The sequence below is a fragment of the Podarcis filfolensis genome (assembly GCF_964270895.1).
Source record: "Podarcis filfolensis genome assembly, chromosome: 11".
In the NCBI taxonomy this organism is placed as follows: Eukaryota; Metazoa; Chordata; class Lepidosauria; order Squamata; family Lacertidae; genus Podarcis; species Podarcis filfolensis.
The window spans coordinates 30,107,751-30,127,609 of record NC_139613.1 but is presented as its reverse complement, the minus strand read 5'-3'; the positions used below and the strand labels follow the sequence as shown (position 1 = coordinate 30,127,609).

At 43.3% G+C, this 19,859-nt stretch overlaps 2 protein-coding genes across 4 annotated transcripts in view; both read left to right on the top strand.

The window, feature by feature from the left end:
- The window catches only part of MCCC2 (methylcrotonyl-CoA carboxylase subunit 2), a 42,013-nt gene extending 40,855 nt beyond the window's left edge, over positions 1-1,158 (top strand). For 2 of the 3 annotated variants that reach the window (XR_014540030.1, XR_014540031.1), the window contains one exon: positions 123-1,158. Coding sequence is in view for 1 of the 3 variants with exons in the window: in XM_083577396.1 (XP_083433522.1) it covers positions 924-1,041 (118 nt within the window). In the remaining 2 variants the exon portion in view is untranslated. The remainder of the gene's footprint in view (positions 1-122) is intronic. The other variant, XM_083577396.1, reaches the window with a different exon arrangement.
- A 5,726-nt stretch (positions 1,159-6,884) lies between these two features.
- Positions 6,885-11,058, top strand: CARTPT (CART prepropeptide). The gene is made up of 3 exons (XM_083577295.1): positions 6,885-7,415; positions 7,750-7,833; positions 9,288-11,058. The coding sequence occupies exons 1-3, from the start codon at positions 7,272-7,274 to the stop codon at positions 9,393-9,395; spliced, it is 336 nt and encodes a 111-aa protein (XP_083433421.1). The 5' UTR covers positions 6,885-7,271; the 3' UTR covers positions 9,396-11,058.
- The last annotated feature ends 8,801 nt before the right edge of the window (positions 11,059-19,859 follow it).

Genomic DNA, 19,859 nt, shown 5'->3' with positions numbered 1-19,859 from the left:
TCTTGCGAAGCAAGCCCATAGGGAAAATCGTCTAGCGAAGCGACGCAAAAACCGAAAAACCCTTTTGTCTTGCGCGTTTTTCGTTTTGCGAGGCATTCATCTTGCGGGGCACCACTGTATAGTTGTCAGAAGGGGTGACCATGCCTGTGATTCGCATCCAATTCTTGCACGAAACTAAAAATGTAGAGACTTTTCCTTTAGAAGGTTCCCTGTATGGAAGCTCCTGGATAGGTCTGCCTGAAATTCAGAAGGCTTTATCCTCTAAAAGAGGGGCTTCTTTGCATGCAGATTTCATCCACATGTGGAAAATAAAAGTTGTACCCCATTTTGGATTTTCCTCTTACAGACAGTGGTGGTGAAACAGCTTCAGATTTAAAAGTTCAGATTTTGGCCTGAATAACAAATCAAAACAGATCTGAAATGTGCTATTTACACATTCTGCAGATACAGGTGAATGTTGTGGTCACTGCACACCTTTAGCCTTTATGTTGATAGGGTTGTTGTTGTTGTTGTTGTTGTTGTTGTTGTTGTTGTTATTCCATTGTAGTTTGAATATGGAAAAGTTGCATTCTCCTCTGTTACATAGTTGTCACTTTTGGTTTTTCTAATGGAAATATTGGTTAAATATTGAATGACTGACAGGATCTATAGCAGTCTCAGGATGGAATCATAACTGAATAGAATCCATTGGGATGCTGTGGCCTTTAAATGTAGCAAAGCTACGTATGTGGGAGCCACATGGCACAGTGCAGATTCTACTATAGTCTACTGCCCATATAGTAGTGTCACTTAAATGCTACTACTAGCAAAATGTAGTTGGGTACTATGCTAAAGGTTCCATTTATTGCTTATTAAACTGAAATAGCTTTCTGTGTCACTTGCATTAAAAATGTAACCGTTTATTTTTGCTTTTTATTTCTCAGTCTGTGGGATGATGGAATTATTGACCCGGCTGATACAAGACTGGTTTTGGGTCTCAGCCTGAGTGCTGCACTCAATGCGCCCACCCAGAAGACAGAGTTTGGAGTTTTCCGAATGTGATTTGGATGGTCTGGCAGTGGCACCTCTGGATTATTAACATGATTTTAATTAACAAATCAAAAAATAAAATGGACTAAAAGAATCAGTATATCAAATAAAGTTTTGTTCAATACTGTAGTTGGGTTTTATTGTTATGCATATTGAAATCAGGCTTCATATGATATTGCTCTAGTAATTAGACAGGTAATTGTGGCATTTTTGTAAAAAAAAAAAAAAGGGAACAGTTTATTAAATAATTGAAATTGGATTCACATGTATCTTCCCCATAACATTCAAATTTGAATCTAAGGCTTATAAGTGATTCAGAAGCCAGGCAGCTCATACATCTTCATTAATTTAATTTAAATAGCCAGGCATCACACACACCTTTATATATTTCAGTTAACTAAAATGAGCTATAATTAACAGTGAGTAATAATGAGTAGGTAAGAAAGAACAAAGCCATATATCTTATTTTGCTGTACAGTCATATTTCTCTCGCAAATGTTATTTTGTCCCCAATGTTACTCTCCTCCTTTGGTGCCCCACCTGTAATGTACAGGGTGACATTCAGTGACGTCTTGCCACTTGCCCAATGGAAATATGCTTGCACAATGGGAATTGCAGTTTCTCCCCCCTCTGCCAGCCCCCATGTGCCCCTCCCAAATTATTCTGGTGGGAGGAGAGAAAGAAGAAGCCCCACCCTGTATAAATAAACACCTGCTTCCACTATGTTGGATCTCACCCACAGCATTTAATAGCAGAAAAGACTTGACTCCAGCAAAGATTAATTGCCTTTACGGGAGGAATTTGAGATAATACACTAAAACCAATGGGAGCTGCTTGATTCTTGGCATTTTTTAACCTTGTATCTTACTCCATAGCACAGTCCATAGCAAGGCAATCTGTTCCAAGACGCGGCTGTTAGTCCAAATGTGTTCAAGCATAATTTAAATGAAACTAGATTTACTACATTGTTATCTAATTGTAATTCTCCCCAAGTTACATACTCAAATAATTAATGTTTCTTTGGAAGGCAAAAGTGTGCCCTGTGGAAATATGCTTGCTGCACTGAGAAAGGCAAGGAGTAATGCCCAGTGGATTGCCGGATGATATGCCAATGACTTCTGGCTAAAGCTGGGTCAGAGCATTCAACTCCTGCTGACATTGGCAACACTCGCAAAATATGTGAAGGCATGAAGAAAGCCTTTGAGCCAACAATCAGGAAAACTGCACTGCTGTAAACCTTGTTGGGAGAGAGCATCACAGACCACAGCAAGCAGATGAAGTGATGGGCAGAGCACTATCAAGAACGGTACTCCTGGGGAAACATGGTCTCTGACACAGCAATCAACAGCAGCCAGACTCTGCCTGTCTTGGAAGAGCTAGATGTCCTTCCCTTGACAAGCTGAGGAACACCATCAACTTTCAGGCATAACAACAACAACAATTTATTTATACCCCGTCCATCTGGCTAGGTTTCCGCAGCCACTCTGGGCGGCTTCCAACTGAATATTAAAAACAATACAGTGTCAGACATTAAAAACTCCCCTAAACAGGGCCTCCTTCAGTTGTCTTTTAAAAGTAAAATAGTTGTTTATTGCCTTGACATCTGCTGGGAGGGATTTCCACAGGGCAGGCGCCACTACCGAGAAGGCGCTCTGCCTGGTTCCCTGTAATCTCACTTCTCGCAGCGAGGGAACCACCAGAAGGCCCTTGGCGCTGGACCTCAGCAGGCATGTTGTGAAACCCCAGGACAGGATGGAATTTCAACAGAAGTGCTGAAAACTCAATTCCTCCCTCATGATACACCTCTACAGTCTCCTCTTGCGGTGTTCAGAACAAGGCATTGTGACCCTCCATACATGAACAAAGGTGACCACCATCACTAACAGTTGCAATGAAATCTCCCTGCTGTGTACTGTGGGGCAAGTGTAGTTCTCAACAGATTACTGTCAGGTTCTGTATCTACAGCAGTGACAAGAGGAGGTATGACTACGGGGAGGAGAGCCAAGAAAAGAAATGCCATGGAGCATCTCCTGCAGCATAACCAGGTGCCTTGATCTGTCCCAGTTGCATCTTGGTCTCTAGAGCCACAGCAGGTGCTGTACCTCTCCAACTGTTTGACTTCACCCCAAATGGTGCAGTCTTCCATTGTCTCCTGAGACAGATGGATGGCAACAAATAGGAGGACAGGGAGGTACCAACTGCCTTGAAGGAGGCAGTGATGCCTACTCTCCTTGCTTTGACCAAGAAGTGTAACTTCTACTTACTACAACTATTTACTACAGCTATTTCTTAGTGGTGAATATCCTTTTTAGAGGCAAGGTGTTTGAGAGGGTGCTGGCGGTGTAGCTTCTGGTATGGTTGGAGGAGACCTATTATCTGGATCCATTTCATTCTGGCTTCAGGAATGGATGGTCATGGCACTGAAACAGCCTTGGTTACCCTTGGTTGATGACATTTGTTACGAGAAAGATGTGGGAGTGTGGCCCTGCTTGTTCTTGACTTCTCGGCAATTTTCAGTACAATTGACCATAGTAACTTCTGGAAAGGCTTAGCGAGGTGGGACTTGGGGGCACAACACTTCAGTGCTTCTGATCCTACTTCCCAGTATGAAAGTCGTTATAGAAAGGCAACTCTGAGTGCCATGGGAGCTGTCCTGTAGTGCTGAACAGGGTTCCATCTTGTCTCCCATGCTATTTGATATCTTTCTGAAGCCACCGGCTGCTCTCATCAGGAAATTTGGCGGGAGTATCAGCAATATGCTGATTTATTTTATTTTATTCTGAATATTTATATCTCACCTATCCAACAGAATATCGCTCAAGGTGGCTAACAGTATAAAAGAAATTCATCAACCTAGAGACTAAGATATATTAAAAATATGTTGGTTCTTATGGTGAGAGGTGGTCCTTTCTATTGGGGTCCTGAACCACATAAGACTTCATAGGTCAAAACCAGCACATAGAATTGGGTCATCTTTCCTATTATAAGCACTTTCTTCTGGGCTGCAGACAAGGCCTCATAGAACTATTTGCCAGATTACCGGTACTTGTCCTTTAGTTACAGGGAGTGGGAAGACTACTTTCTGACCCCAGGCCTTTGCTGCAGAATTACATCCTTAGCTTGCCAAGGTTCCCACAGAGAGTGGTAATTAAATCCCTTCTTGAGCTGGGAATAATTCATCAATAATCTTGAGATGTAGATAATGAAAAAGGATGCATTTCTACAGACTTCATACCTTGCAAATGTTACCTCCTGGTTGCTTATTATAAGATGTAGGAAATTATTAATTTTCACTGTGTTGTTGTCATAAACATATGTAGTCTTGACTCTCACGCTGGGGTTTTGTTTAGGGTTTTTTTGCAGGGAGGAGGGGGTTGTTATTGATAGTATTTTTTATATCTTTATACTATGGTTTATGTGGAAATTGTTCAATTTGGTTATGTACTTTTTGATATTTTAATTGTTTATGACTACTTTTGTTAGTTATGTAATTATTTTCCTGTTGCAAGTTGCCTTGAGCATGACTTTAGCTATGGGAAGGTGGCATACAAATAAAATTATGTATATTAGGTAACATTTGGTTTTATTCATTGAGAGTGCATTAAAATTATTAAGGAGCTAGGCCTGCTATGGTAGAGGAACAGAAGCAATTCCTCTGGGGGAGAGTACAAGGGATAGTATCATAGGGTCATAGAGTGGACCCATTAAAATTAATAGTCTTGTTAGTTGTGGCTAACTTAAATAATTTATTTCAATGCCCTACTCAAGTAGGACTTAGCTGAATACATCCCAAGTTGCATCTGCACATGAGAGTCTAAAACTCAGGGCTGTTTTTCAGCTGGAACTCACTGGAACTCAGTTCCGGCACCTCAGATGGGAGCCATTGCCATTATCAGAGAACAAGGGAGACATTCAGGCTGAGTTCTGGCACCTCTTTTTCTAGAAAAATAGCACTGCCTAAGAACATGGGCAGTTCTTGATAGAACTGGTTATTTTGTGTGAGTCATGTAAGTGAGATGTGATTTAAGTGCTTGTTTTAAAATTACTTAGCATTACACGGTTAATGAGATAAGTGAGACCTAATCTATAATAGCAATTTATTTTGAAGTCCATAGTTGAGCAGTCATTGCAGTTTCTAAATGTTACATTCACAACCAAGCCTTAAAGCAGCTTACCTACACCACCTCAACTCTATCCTGTTTTATAAATTGTATAACCAACAATCCAAAACGATTGGAAACGTGTGTCCTTCCAAAAGTGGAGTACAACTCTCAGCAGAAGTCATGGGCCTAGCTTGGTGATAGTGGTTAAGAGTGGTGGACTCGTAACCTGGCGAACTGGGTTTGCTTCCCTGCTCTTCCACATGCAGCTGCTGGGTGACCTTGGGCCAGTCACACTTCTCTGAAGTCTCTCAGCCTCACTCACCTCACAGAGTGTTTCTTGCGGGGAAGGAAGGGAAAGGAGATTGTTAGCTGCTTTGAGACTCCTTAAGGGGAGTGAAAGGCAGGATATCAAGTCCAAACTCTTCTTCTCTTCTATTTAGATGCTTACAAAAGACAGCTTTGTTTACAAAAGCTTTCCCTGAAGTGTAACTCAGTCATTTACTGAAAAATCAATTTTACATTTCATGAAATGTTTTTGTTGTTTTTTGAGTTTTGTATGGATAGTTTTATTGTTACAGAATTTGTTGGACTGATTTTCTCGTTCTTGGAGATTGTGCTTCTGTGTTTTACTTTGTTTTTACCCTGGACATGACTTTGATGGCTTTATGCCATGAAGCTGTTTATAAATTTGTTTAATAATGATAATAATAAAATTTCTGATCATGGACTATGTAGGCTGGGGTTGGTGAGAGTTGGAGTCCAAAAATATCTGACCACAGCCTCCCTATCCCTGACCTACACCAAAATCCATTTTAAACGACATATTATAAACATGCAGGATACAGACTGCTCAGTAGCACTTACAGTTTTCATTTGTAACAAGAGAAATGTTAGACTGAAAGCCTAGAGCCACCATGACCATTTTCCTTGGCATAATGACAGCTGCATAATGTAGACTGCAAAGTTATTCATCCTCCCTCCATCCTCTTGTGTAAATTCAGGACTGGTTGAAATGTGGTCTTTGTGCTGTGGTTGCTGCCTCTTCTAGTTGGTTCCTGTGCTCTACTGGCATCATTTTGAGTTCTGCACCACATTCATTATTGGAATCATATGGATATTTCGCCTGCCGGTGTCAGCAGCCCTGACACTAGGAAAGGAGGCAGGAGCAGAACCATGAGCAACATGATGTGGAACATTGAGCCTTAGTGCCATAACATGGGAGCCATCCATGAGAGTGACAATCTACAAAGGTAACATTCAGATTACATTCAACATTAACCAGCATTTCCCACATTCCCACAATCTACAAAGGTAACATTCAGATTACATCCAACATTAACCAGCTTTCCCACATTCCTGAATAGCTACATAAAATGGAGAGGAAGGACCAATGATCTGAATTGGCACGAAGGAACTGCTTCCTATGTTCAGTCAACTGCTTTCTTATATGTTTTCTCTGGGGCAACATGTCTGGTGCCCTCATTATCAGCTTTTTGATGCCCGGCTAAGGCATTTCTTTTGCCCATATACTTCAGTATGATCAAGCCTCTTTTGTGGTGCTCAGCTTTTGGTCTGGGGCTATCATTTTCATAGGACTACTGGGATGAGAAATTTTGTTCACTGTGTTTTGTTTCCTTCTTGTTATCTGGTTCCTAACTGGTTTAATTAGTTTTGCGTTTTATGTTGTTTGGAGACTTCTTTTGTGTAATGACAACATAATAAAAAAATACAGATATTATATGTCAACATTTTAGACGCTCCCAGGTACCTTCTGACCATGTACAGTGATACTAAGTTGGATCATACTCATGTCCATGAGGAACACGTTGCATTAGAAATAAGAATTGTTTCTGTCTCCGTCACTGCGCTTTACCCGAAGTGCACCCTTCCTCCCCCCACTTTTCTTTTTGTCTTGCGTCTTCTTCTTGCTCCCGTCCACCCTGGAGGAAATTGAGCTAATCGCCCAAATCATCCGTCATCCACCTTGCAGTCCCCGCCTCCCCACCCCCACCCCATACACACACATCAGCACCCGCGCCAGGACTGACGTATCGCAGAGCAAGCAGTTCTGTCAACAGGTGCCCCCAGCCAGCTGTATAAAGAGGGCTCCGCGAGGTGCAGCGTTTTCATTTCAGCACCATGGAGAGCTACCGGCTGCTCGCTTTGCTGAGCGCCGCGGTGCTGCTGCTGGTGGGCGTCAAAGGGCAGGAGGAGCCGGAGCTCCAGCCGCGAGGCTTGGACATCTACTCCACGATGGAGGACACGTCTCACGAGAAGGAGCTGGTAGGTCCTACAGCAGGGAAGGGTGTGCATGGGCAGGGCGGGGGCCACCCAGAAAGCGTGCTCGGATCGCGCGTAAAATCTCTCGCTTAGCTGGATGGCTCCCTTTGCTCGGCAGAGGTCGAAGTCTCGGGGAAACTTCGCCACAGTTAAGAGCAGGGAGGTGATCTAGCGACTGAGGTGGAGCTGAAGCTCGAGGAGGAAGGCGCTCAAGGAGGGCGTCCCATCTTGTGGTGCCCCCGGGCAGCGCAGCGCGTGTCCGAGAGAGGCAGGGGCCCCACCGCCCTGCGAGGTTTGCTTGAGCGATCCACTGACGGGGCGCTTTGTGTGTCCGCAGATCGAGGCGCTGCAGGAAGTTCTGGAGAAGCTGAAAAGCAAGCGGCTCCCGCATTACGAGAAGAAGTATGGCCAAGTCCCCATGGTGAGTTGGCTTCCCATCCCATCGCGCTGAGAGGGGAAAGGGCAGCTTTCGAAGGAGAAAGTTGTCCGGAGAGGGCTGGCGGGGTGTGTGTGTGTGTGGTCAAGACAGGGCTGGGAGTGTCAATCTGGATTCTGGAAACTGAGCAATTCCTCCGGACTTCAGCCTGGTTGCTCGGTTCTCATCCTGGCGTCCCCCACTTAATTTGAAATCGGGACTTGGGAGTCCACACCTCTCAGAACTTTTGCAATTGCTGTGATTTCAAGAGTTCTGAGCTCTCCCTGCCGTATTAATCCATTAGGTATTACAAGGCTGCAGTCCCCGATTACACAGACCTGGGAGTAAATCCCATTAAATTGACTTTTGAGTAGACATGACTGAATTTGAAGCCAGTTTTGGAAGTAAATCCTGGTGAAGATCCAAGAGGCTTCCTCTTTTCAAAATGGAGTGTAAGTGGAAGGTTGCAGTCTTAGTTTCTTTGCATATTTTGTTATATCCTATAATCTAAAATTGATGTGGAACTTGGAGCACGTTAAAAAGAAAATTCCTTCCGAATAGCCGATAAGAAACTGGTCATTGATTTCAGCTGAGGACTAGATTTCACTTACCCCTTGCTATATTAAGGTATTAGAAGATTACTTTCTATTGCACCGGGAGACAAAATTCCTTAATGTTATCAATATTTAAATTTCCAGTTTGAATTTTGAGTAGATTCTCATATATGTAGGGTTTCAGTTTTCGATCTGTACTTGAAATGTTTGGCAGCAATATGTGTGTGTTGGTCAAAACAGTTATTTGCTTGTGATCTTTTATTACTTACCTGGAAGGAAGCACCACAGAAAACAATGGGACTTACTTCTGAGTTGACACGTACAGGATTGCTAATTCAAATACTGTACTGCATGCTTCCATTATTAATCAACAAATATCCCTAGGGGAAGTATGCTTGTGAGCTTTTTGATGAGGGCTAGAGATTTTAATGTGGTTTTCTAGATGCTCCAATACTGGTATCCGTGTTTCCAGATGGGTGCTTACTGTGGGATCACTACTCCTCATGCAAGCAGGTGTTGGTTTTGTTGTTGTTTTGTTATTTTTGCAGCACCTACACATCATCATTGGCCTCAAAGTGCAAGCCTGGCTTCTCCTCCATTTAATCTGAATTTATCTGTATGAGTAAAAAACAAAAAAACAAAGACCTGTTGCCAATGACCTATCTGCAGGATGTCAGTGACCCATTTGCAAATTAATCCCCATTCTGGAAGCCCCCCAACCTGAAGTTGAGCAAACCAATTCTCCCACTCATTCGTTCTCCTGTTAGGATATTGGGATAGCAGAATATTTAAATCCTCAAAAAGTAAAGCTCGGGTGTTGAAAAATTAGTAGAAATGGCACTCTAGCCATTTGTTCTTCTGCATGGTAACTTCCTTTGTCTAACTGTTGGTTACTCTCAACAACAGTGCGATGCTGGAGAGCAGTGTGCCGTGCGGAAAGGATCCAGGATCGGAAAGCTGTGTGACTGCCCCAGAGGAACATCTTGTAACACTTTTCTCTTGAAGTGCTTGTAAAGAAATGCCCCTCCCTCAACCATTGGAGAACAGAGAAAGATCCAGTTTTGCCTTGCCTGAAGGATCATACCTGTGACACCGAGGCGGGTGGGGTGGGGTGGAGTATCCATCACACACACACACAGGAAAAAAGGAGACAGTTCTATTTAACTGTTGCCAGTGCATTACCTTTTAGGAGGTCTGACATTTTTCTGTGCCGCCATTTCTTCTCCATCTTGCCGTTTGATTTTCTTCCCTGTGTCCATCTTCGTTCTTTCCATGCCTCTGTATCTCTGTGCAAAGAAGCTCAAATGATATTTTGAAATTAGTATTTTTGTATGTGGAATATCCTCATGACAACTAGATCTAGGGAGCGTCCGTTAACCTGTCTACCTTCTTTGCAGCCGATGGCCCGAGAGACAGGACATGTGGGAGGTTGCAACACATAAACAATAAACAGGACAGTGTCTGTTAATACCTTTTTCATTAAAGCGCGCCAAGGAAAATGTGTATATGAGCAGTAAGTAAACAAAGGCATCATTCCAAAGCACCCTGTGGGCCAGTCCTTTTGTCTCTGTTTGGTAACACCTTCACCCCATGCCTGCACCTTTTTTGGTGGGCAGCCAAATTCTTGAATAAAATAAAATAAAAAGCAATGGAAGCTAATTGCATACTGCATGCTAGGATCTAGGTGCAATTAGAAACTAGGAATGATTTTTCTTGACCAAGTGTGCAATGGATCACCCTGTGGTGTTGCCATTTCAAAGGGCAAGTGTATGTAATAGTAACTGCATTGCAAACATGTCACTATGGTGACTTCATGTTAAACAACATCAGCAAGTGACTCTGTATGGATTAGCCACCCATGTTATTTCATGTTTGCTTCTTCGATACTAAATTCACGTGGTATGAAAACAGTCCTACGTTGAAAACCGTGTACGGTTGATCTGCAGCAGGCTTCAAAATCTGAAATAATTGGAAGAAATGCTTAATATGTACCCAAATTAGGTTTTGGAGGAGCCACAAGGGAAAAGAGAGGAATATTGCTCAAATCTTCCTCTGTATAAACTCCAGTTGTTGGGTCTTCCTTTCTCAACAGTGAAAAAGCATACAGGTTCAAGGAGAACAAGGGTCTTCTTCAAATTGACCAAAATGTCTAGGCTTTTACCAACAGTTTTACTTGTAAGAAAGCATTGTTAATGGCTGTATCCACTTGGGATTGTTTTAGAGACCCAGCACATGAATTTGGTGCAGTTACAAACAGCATGACCATTGTGCACATCTCTGACCATTGTACTGACCAAGTCTTGGCAAGAGATTGAAAAGAATAGGTCAAGGCATCATAAACTCCAAGCAGCTCACATTAAAGATGTAGGAGCTACTGAATCAAGGTGGGTACTGTACAAATTTCTATTAAATATGGAAAACCTTCCATTTTTAGGCACCATTTCTCACATATCTTATGTTGTGTGGGATGGATGGTAGCTGTTGCAGAATAGATCAGGGTTCAGAACTGTGAGACAGAGTTCAGTGGAAGAGTTCTAATGTTTAGAAGCATATGAAACAGAATACTTCTGTACTTCTGTAACAATGTACAGCTCACATATTTAGATGTTTTCCAGTAATGTCCCATTGTGTTCAAATCCTTTATTTGATTGTTAATAAAAATCATTGTTACAAAGTCCTTCTTCAGTGTAGTCCTCCTTCCTTTAGTATCGTCAGACATTTGGGGATTTTTTTTGTACTTGGGCATTTTGGGTTAGGCGGTTGCAAGTTCTTTTTCACCTGCACAAACATATGCATACATGACCGAGTGAATAGCAAAGCTGAAGCCTTGGCAATAAAGTCATCAGAATTTGGTAAGGTAAATGGGAAATTTGAAGGACTGGTGCCTTTGTTTGGATGGACATTATCAGCAAGATTAACCTGATGCTCTACCAGGATGCTCCTAACACCAGCTACAGTTGTTAAACGGTTAATATTTTGGAAAATAGGGGATGGCCCAAATGCACTGGTATCTAGGAGGTGTCTTGGGGTGGATGGCCATATTATCAGGAGCACCAATGGAGCAACGTGGGAGCCAGTGGTTTCGCCCAAAGTTACTGGTGATATTGTGGTACAAGTCTCATAAACACTTCCATGCTCTCTTGCTTCCTGTGAAACATTGCAAGGATTCAAGGATGGCCACCTCTCAAATGTCTTGGACTGCCTCTGGGAAAATGGTGGAACAATGATGGCTTTATCATAATGCCCAGGGTATTTTAGTGTTAACGTGTGCTCAATAAATAACAAATTAAAACGTACCATGCGTTGGATTCAGACTATGTTAGTCACAGTTTGCACTGACCTCAGTGGCAAGAGTGACTTGCAGTGCAATCCTAATCATGACTTCTGTGGAAGCAAATTACATAGTTTAAATATTTGCTGTGTCAAGAAGTTATTTCTTTTGTCCATCCTTAATCTTCCAACATTCAGCTTTGTTGAATGACCCCAAGGTTGGAAGCAAAGGAACGGTGAGAGGAACCAGCTAGGGAAACACCAAAGGAAGAAGACTCAGAGCCCAGACAGTGGTGGTGGGACAATGATGAGCAGTCGGGGGGGGGGGAGGAGAAGACTGGGGAAAGGATGTGTCAGAAGCTGAAGAGGAAACCGGGCTTAGTGAGCTGGGAGGGTCTGGGCAGAGAGAAGTCCAGTATCAGAGGAAGAAACTGAAGCAGGTGAGTCGGAGGAGGGAGGTGAAGAGGCAGTGATGAGTCAGGCTGGTGAATAGTCACAGGTGCCTCCTTCCTGATGCAACAACTTCCCTTCCCTTCCCCTCCATCTCCCAGAACCAGAAGAGGGCTGAAATGGGACCAGCAACAAGCTTCACACAGGTGCAGTCTCTGATTGCTTGGAAAAAGCTCTGGAGAGGATAGGACTTAGATGGCAGTGGGAAAGTGGGGACTTTCAGTCTTGGCAGTGGGGTAAGACCTGCTGGGGATCAGCTGCTGTGCTTATTAGGCCTGACACTCAGCCAAATCTATGAAGATCGTGTTTTTGCTAACAAAGAGTTAACTCCAACTGCCAGCTCACTCTTTGACGCAAGGTCTAATATTATGAGAGAGGAAGCATCTCCTGGACCACTTTCCCCACACCTGGAAATAATTCCCATTGAATTCAATAGGAATGCATCTGAGTAGACATGGTTAGGACAGTTTAGATCCAACCTAATAAGCTCTACTGTGTGGGTACACATTTAGAATAAATGATAGAGCAAGGGATGGGCTGTGGAAATTGAGGAGCTGAAAATAATAAAGCCTCTATTTTATTGAACTAAAGAAACACAATTAAAAATAAAGCCAGTTTGGAAAATAGGGATGTTATGTGCGCTATATAAAGGGTGTCTGGATGTGAGCCTTCTCACCCTTCATTACTTCCTTGGCAGTGACAGTGTGCATATTTTGCTCCCTCCTCTGCAGTTTCTGGGTATCTTTTCCAGTAATAAGGCTGTGCTGTCACCCAGAACAATGACACAGACAGTGGTGATTTAAGCACCACTGGATGATTTAAGCCTTTAATAGTTAATTCAATCTAGCGTTTGCAGGTGCCTTGCGTCAGTAATCTAACGGGTAACAACATTCCCCAGAATAATCAGCAAGTGTGACAATAGGGTCTTGGGGTGTGCGTATGTACCGGTAGTTTTAAATGGTTAACATTCATTGGGATAACAATTCCATGAAGACACTGTGATTTGCGTAGGTTTGGCTATCATTGTCAAGTATATCTGTGAGTGCTCAACTCTCAGTGCAGATTTAGATGTGCATGTACCAAGTTAAAGTCAATTGTACTTTGCCTATGTGATTCCACACCATGCATATAAAAAGAAGCTAAGTTTCAGCACTGAAGAAGAAGAAGAAGCAGCAGCAGAAGCAGAAGCTATGCACTTGCACAATATTAATCCTTGTAAGCTATTTGATAAATAAAATAAAACTTGATCTGCGCTACACTATGAAGTAGGCAATTTATTAACAAGTATTTCACAAGACAATTGCAATAAAATGATTTTTCATTTTTACCTCCCAAATAATTTGGTATCATCAGCAAAATGAGCCACCTCACTGCTCACTGCTAACCCCTAACTCAAGCACTGGTCTCAATAGATTATTGAGGTTCCTCCTTTCTCACATCTGTTCACTGACAAAACTGTCTAACTATTCATAGTTTTGGCTTCCTGTTTTCTAACTCAGGTCAACTATCGATTTACTCTATGACTTAACCTATGGGAAGTTCAAAAAGATGTACATGGTATCACCAGATAGTCACTTCTGCTCAGATCCTGGACCTCAGACACTTTCACACTTATCAGGGTTCTAGCCACTTTGGGAGGGTGGGGTGCCTATTTAGTCAGAAGTGAATCCTATTGAGTACAATGGGGTTTACTCCCATATTGTGTACAGGATTGCATACTAAACCAGCTGACTTCAGGTGGGGGGGGAGAAATAAGAATTTGTTTTTCTCTTATTAAAAAGGATTCTAAACCCAAAGGAAGTGGAATGTAAAAATACCTACATGTTGTTTTTATTGTGTTCTCAGTTCCACACTTGACAGCATTAGACTGTCACTTTTTGCTAGATAGACACACTTCTTTCTATTTCAGGACAGTATTCACTCCTCCGCCAGTGAGATTAAAAATAGTTGATACTTTTCTTTTCAGCGCATTTGACAAATGGTAGTCGACAGCAGTTGTTGAGATGTTCAAAAAGGCCTAGAGAGGACAGGGGAGAAGCGTCACTGCTCAGCATTTATGTCTCAGATAGAAGCACCTACACCTGTGATCACTTCTACTCACTGAGGGGCTGTGATAAACAGTTCCCCTGAGCATGTCAGTTTGCTTTTAAAAAGAAGGGGTGTGGTGGCAGCAGTTTAAGAACAGTGCTGCAGTATATAAAAAGGAGTATATAAAAAGGACTTCAAAATTGTAAGAGGAGTCTACTGGATCATGCCAATGGTTCTTCTAGACCAGCATCCTGTTCTCATAGTGGTCAGCCAGTTGCCTGTGGGAAATGTACACACTGCTGCATCACAACTGCCTATCACCTATCTCTATGATTTGGAGACTTGTCTTATTTGATATGCACTAGCACCATGTGTGTTCATTGCTTTGGATAACTGAATAGGATATCTGAAGAAAGGCGAATGTTCATTAGAGCAGTAGTAAGCACATCAATTTAACACACAACATCAAGTGTGCACTCACCTGCTCACCTTCCAATGTGATATGTATGCCACTGTTTGCCAGCAATGCTCTTCCTTATTTTGTGTAGGACACCCAGGCCAGTCTCAAAACACAAAAATAAATGGGTACAAATCTGAAAGTAGAAATGGCAATATCCAAAATCCAGTGAAGACACATTTTGACCTCCTAGTGCATTTCATAATGGACTTATTAGTGGCCACACATTAGTGGCCATCTTCCACTTTAAAGGGAGACTTGCATCTGAAACTGCTGAAGTCCAATTTTTCTAGAGGTTCTCCATTCTGTCTCTGCTCTCACCTGGTTTCCAGTGGTTTCCTTCTCAGCAGTCTGGGGTCTGGTGTTGTGACCATCAGGTGGTCTGCAAAGAGCCCTAATTTATAGTTTCTGCCTTTTATTTCCATTCCCTTGATGTCTGTGGCTGCTCGGATTTGGATTGCTAGGGGTTCCAGAGCCCGGATGAAGAGGAAGGGAGACAGTGGGCATCCTTGTTTTGTGCCTCTTTGGATTGCTATGGTATTTGATTCCATACTGTTAGTCCTGCATTTTGCTGAGGCTTAGACACCTTGCCTCTTTGACTCTGATACCACGGAAGACTTTTGTCTCTCTGCTGCTACCCAAAAGTGTGAGTCTGACTCCCTCTTCTGGTAATAAGAGAGATTAGCATTCACCTTAATGGGGCATGTGCAGCATTTTCTCATGCAAAGGCCAGCTGGAATGGGTGGAGGTCCTGCAGCGGCTATGCCCAGTGGATGACGCTCTGCTACAGGCACACTTTTTAATTTTCATATTGCAAAAATAGTTCTTCCATATCTAATGCTTTCAAAATAAGACATTTCAGTTGCGAAGGATGATATTCACAATTTACTGAGGAAGGAAATTCTCTTTGTAATGAACTGTGCCCTTCTCTTCAGGTATAAATAGCAATAATGCAAAATAGGGAGGGACTGATGTGACTATTTGAGCTTTCGATATATGTTTTTATTGACCTCAGACAAGCTGCAATCAATCCTGAGGACAGCCAACCACCATTTATAATTGCCTGTATTGATTAAGGACACAATCCTTTGCATCACTCAGCACTGGATGTTTGTTAATTCAAATTAAGTAAGGCGAGAGAGGTAATGGGAGGTGGATACAGAGGAACAAGAGGCCATAAACTGTTCTAGGTTTGGGTTTTCCAGTGGACAACTCCATACAATACTTTTAGGAAATGGTGCTCCCTGTAGAGAGAGGCTCTGACACAGGAGTGGTAGATCTGCCCCATCCCATGGCCCCTGAGTTGCTTTCTCAGGGAATGTAGAGTTACAGCTTTCAGCTATATTTGAACTTTGAATTTACATTTCAGTCCATCTTACATTATGCTTCACTCTCCTGGTGCCAATGCTTCTTGTGAAACAGTAATAAGACACTCAGGGATGCAGGTGGTGCTGTGGTAAACCACCGAGCCTCTTGGGCTTGCCAATTGTAAGATTGGCAGTCCGAATCCATGCGACGGGGTAAGCTCTCGTTGCTCCATCCCAGCTCCTGCCAATGTAGCAGTTCAAAAACATACCAGTGTGAGTAGATAAATAGGTACCACTGTGGTGGGAAGGTAAACGGCGTTCCATGCACTCTAGCTTCAATCTCGGTGTCTTGTTGCACCAGATGTGGTTTAGTCATGCTGGCCACATGACCTGGAAAAGCTGTCTGCAGACAAATGCAACTCCTTTGGTATGAAAGCGGAGATGAGCACCACACCCCATAGCCAAATTTGACTGGGCTTAACTATCAGGATGTCCCTTACCTTTATCTTTACATATGACACATTCACCAGCCTGCAGTTATTCTGCTAACCCTTTATTCTGGGATTTTTCAAACTCATTTTATGACACCCCGCCACCACCACATTTATTTCATTGTCCTTCCACTGATGGTTTCTAAGTATGATTATGAATATTACTGGTGGGAATGACTTCAATCCTACAGAACTGGTTTAAATTCCAACACTTTGCTGTCCTTTCATGTCACTGAAAATCAGCCACCACCTTGCCTAATGGTAGGGCTGGCCCTGGTTAGTAGCAGATATGCTGCAGCATTTTGTTGCAGGTCGCCACCTGCGCTGTCATGTCATGATCCTAGGAATCAAAGTGCCAAACTACACTTCCCAGGGTTCCTGGGATTTGCTTTTAAAGCCATTTAAATCCAGCATATAGAAATAAAACATGCTTGTTCTTCCCCCTATAACCGTAAGACATGCCCTTGCGGTCGGAGCTGCTTTATATCCAAAATCCACTGCAAAACTGAAGACATGATGCTCTAATCCCTTAAGCAAGCAGTTTCTAAGGCAGCTGCTGGCATTAACAAATGGTTCTTTCCTGCCAGCGTATGAATGCCAGCTTTCTGGGGTTTTTCCCTCAGTATTGCCACAAGGTTTCTGGGAAGCTGCTGCAGGAGTCCTCTTCTACCCTCATCCATTGCCGGCATCAGTCACACTGCAGCAGTTGTTGCCAAGCAAGGTTTTATTTTAGTGCCGTCATTGTGCCTAAGGCTTTCTTGGCACATTGTTTTATTTTGCAGAGTTTGTTTCTCTTAAGTGCATCTGTCTTTGCACCAGAGGAGGCAACAACATCAGATGAGACTTTTCACCTCTGTGCGAATGCCATGAAACTCAGAAACGGCAGGTGGCAATGTTGATTTTGATTTCTCAGGGTGAACAATATAGCTTTTTTAAAAGAAATGTTAAGTGTTTTTTACTGTACACAAGCATTTCAATATCAGCATGCATTGTGGAATGGAGCAACCCTTTCAGTGCTGGTCGTACTGCTGTTTATCTGGATGACCCTGGGGAAGAGATTTGTGGTGAGGTCAGGTCTGAGTTGCTACCGCCAGTGTGACTTTCCAGGGCAGCCAAATTATAGGGACAGTAAAATTCAAAAGGTGCCCTTTAAATTTCACCCCCTTGAGGGCTGTTCCCTCCTTGCCACTCCTGTGGGATGTGTCCTGTTCCTGCCAGGGGCGCCCACCCTGTTTCCCCCTTCCCTGGGGTCACCCCGATGGCTCTTTGCTGACTTTGGGAAAGAGGAGCACCTACTCAGACAATGTTGGCTAACTGTGACCACTGAGCTGGACATGCAGCTACGCCACTTTCACTACTCCGCATTGGGCCAGCCTGGGAGCAGCTCACTTTGGACTGGAATTCTGTAGGGAAAACCCCCACTGTGTGTTGGGGGTAGGGATGGAAGAGAAATCCAATTATGTTTGCATTTAAAAGCAAGCTTTCCAGATTCATACTGTCAGGGCTGGAGTCAGATGCAGGTCAGCAATAAAGGAAGCAGATCTCCGTTGTCAGTGAAGTTAACTCTTTATTCAAGGAAATGAACATACAACTTGCCCTTGTGGTCTCAGCAACACTCCCCCAAAGGTCTTGCCCCTATGGAGCAGTTGCCAGAACTGAAGGTCCCTGACTTCCACCCTCTCTAAGGCTCCTTCTCTCCTGGGTGTTTCACAGTCTCAAACTGCATCTGCGCACCTCTGACCTCTGTTCTGTTCTTCTCATTTCTCTGTGAGTTCTTGGAGACCAGTGGGGAGGAGAGCTTGTTGCAGTAAGAGAGGAAGATTCCTTGGATTCTTCAGCAGTCCTTTGACCAACCCCCTCCTCTGCTCCAGCCTTGGAGTCTGAACTGCTCCCTATCACAGGCTCTTCCTGCTCACTAAACCCTGTTGCCCCTTCAGCCTCTGACACCTGCTCCCAATCTTCTCCTTCTAACCTCCCAGTCAGTTTAGAGGAAAAGCAAATAAGAGGTAACATGATAGAACTTAGAAAAGTATGCATGGAATGGAGAAAGTGGATAGAGAGTTAAAAAAAGAAGAAGAATTATTCCTCTCTCATAACTCTAGAACACCTGGACACCCATTGAAGGTGAATGTTGGAAGATTCAGGACAGAAAAAAGAAAGTACCTCTTCACATAGTGCAGTTAAACTATGGAACTCACTGCCACTGGAAGTAGTGATGGCCACTAGCTTGGATGGCTTTAAAAGAAGATTAGACAAATTCAGGGAGAAGAAGGTTATTGAAGGCTACTAGCCATGATGGCTCTGCTCTGCTTCCGCAGTTGGAGCCACAAATGCTTCTGAATACCAGTTGCTGGAAACCACAGGATGGGGAGAGGTCCCTTGTGCTTGAATCCTGCTTGCTGGTTTCCCACAGGCATCTAGTTGGCCATTGTGAGAACAGGATGCTGGACTAGATGGGTCATTGGCCTCATCCAGCAGGTTCTCTTATGCTTATGTTTACAGAGATGGAGCCCGAGGTATGCATATCTTCTATTCTCCTTTTGCCTATGGAGTCCTGTCTCCACTCTCTCCTCTCAGTTGTCAGTTAAGGTCCCCCAGGGATAGTTAAACTAACTTTCACCTGACCAGAAAGAAGACCACTCTATCAAACACATTGCAGTGCACATTACGATACAAATAGCAAAATACATTCTACAATATGCTTTAAAACAAAGTTTAATTATTTATTAATCACAGTCTGATTATTTTTCTGAAGGGGGAGGGAAGAACAAAAACTTTCTAAAGGCAGGCTGGGACATGTAGCTCTTTTCCTTTTAACCGGCAATAGATGATGTGAGCTGGAAATAAAGGATGGTAACAGTAGCTTCCTTAGGCAGGGCCAGCCCACCCATGAGGCAGACTGAAGCAGGTGCCTCAGGCAGTGGAACCCCATGCAGGTGTCCCACCTGACCACCAGGGTTGTGCAGAGTCAGCAGCTTCTGGTGAGAACTGGTGAGACCCCAGTAAATGAGGTTTCGGCTGGGGGCGAGGCGATGGCTAGAGCAGGGGCATTCATTTCAGTCGTTGTACCTGAACAGGGATATTTAAACAAGCCAATCTGTTGTTAAGGGATCAAGGAATAGAGATGCCCAATCATTCTAATGGTTGTCCAGACTAATGACCCATTTCAGTTCTTAGCCATGGAATACGTTTTCTGGCGAGCATCATTTATATAATTTTATTAACTGCCAATCAACACTTTGTTTACTGATACTGCCATCAGCAAGGAACCTGCAGTTTTCTTGAGTGGACCGATTTACTGCTTTTAGTAAGCAGTTAGCATACGCTAGCAAGTGAGTGCCTTTGGCTGTTATTCAGGCTGAGTCTGCCTGGTGGCAATCCTCTCATGCCACATATGCTTTGTTGCTCCCAAATGCTCTCAGCAGGTTTCATGGAAACTGATTTAGTGTAGTCAGTTTCCTTGACAAACCCCTGG

Excerpts from the sequence above, each read along its gene's own strand:
- CARTPT (XM_083577295.1), top strand. The coding sequence starts at position 7,272 with ATGGAGAGCTACCGGCTGCTCGCTTTGCTGAGCGCCGCGGTGCTGCTG. Across the intron at positions 7,416-7,749 it reads CGTCTCACGAGAAGGAGCTG|ATCGAGGCGCTGCAGGAAGT; the intron begins GTAGGTCCTACA and ends GTGTGTCCGCAG. Across the intron at positions 7,834-9,287 it reads AGTATGGCCAAGTCCCCATG|TGCGATGCTGGAGAGCAGTG; the intron begins GTGAGTTGGCTT and ends TCTCAACAACAG.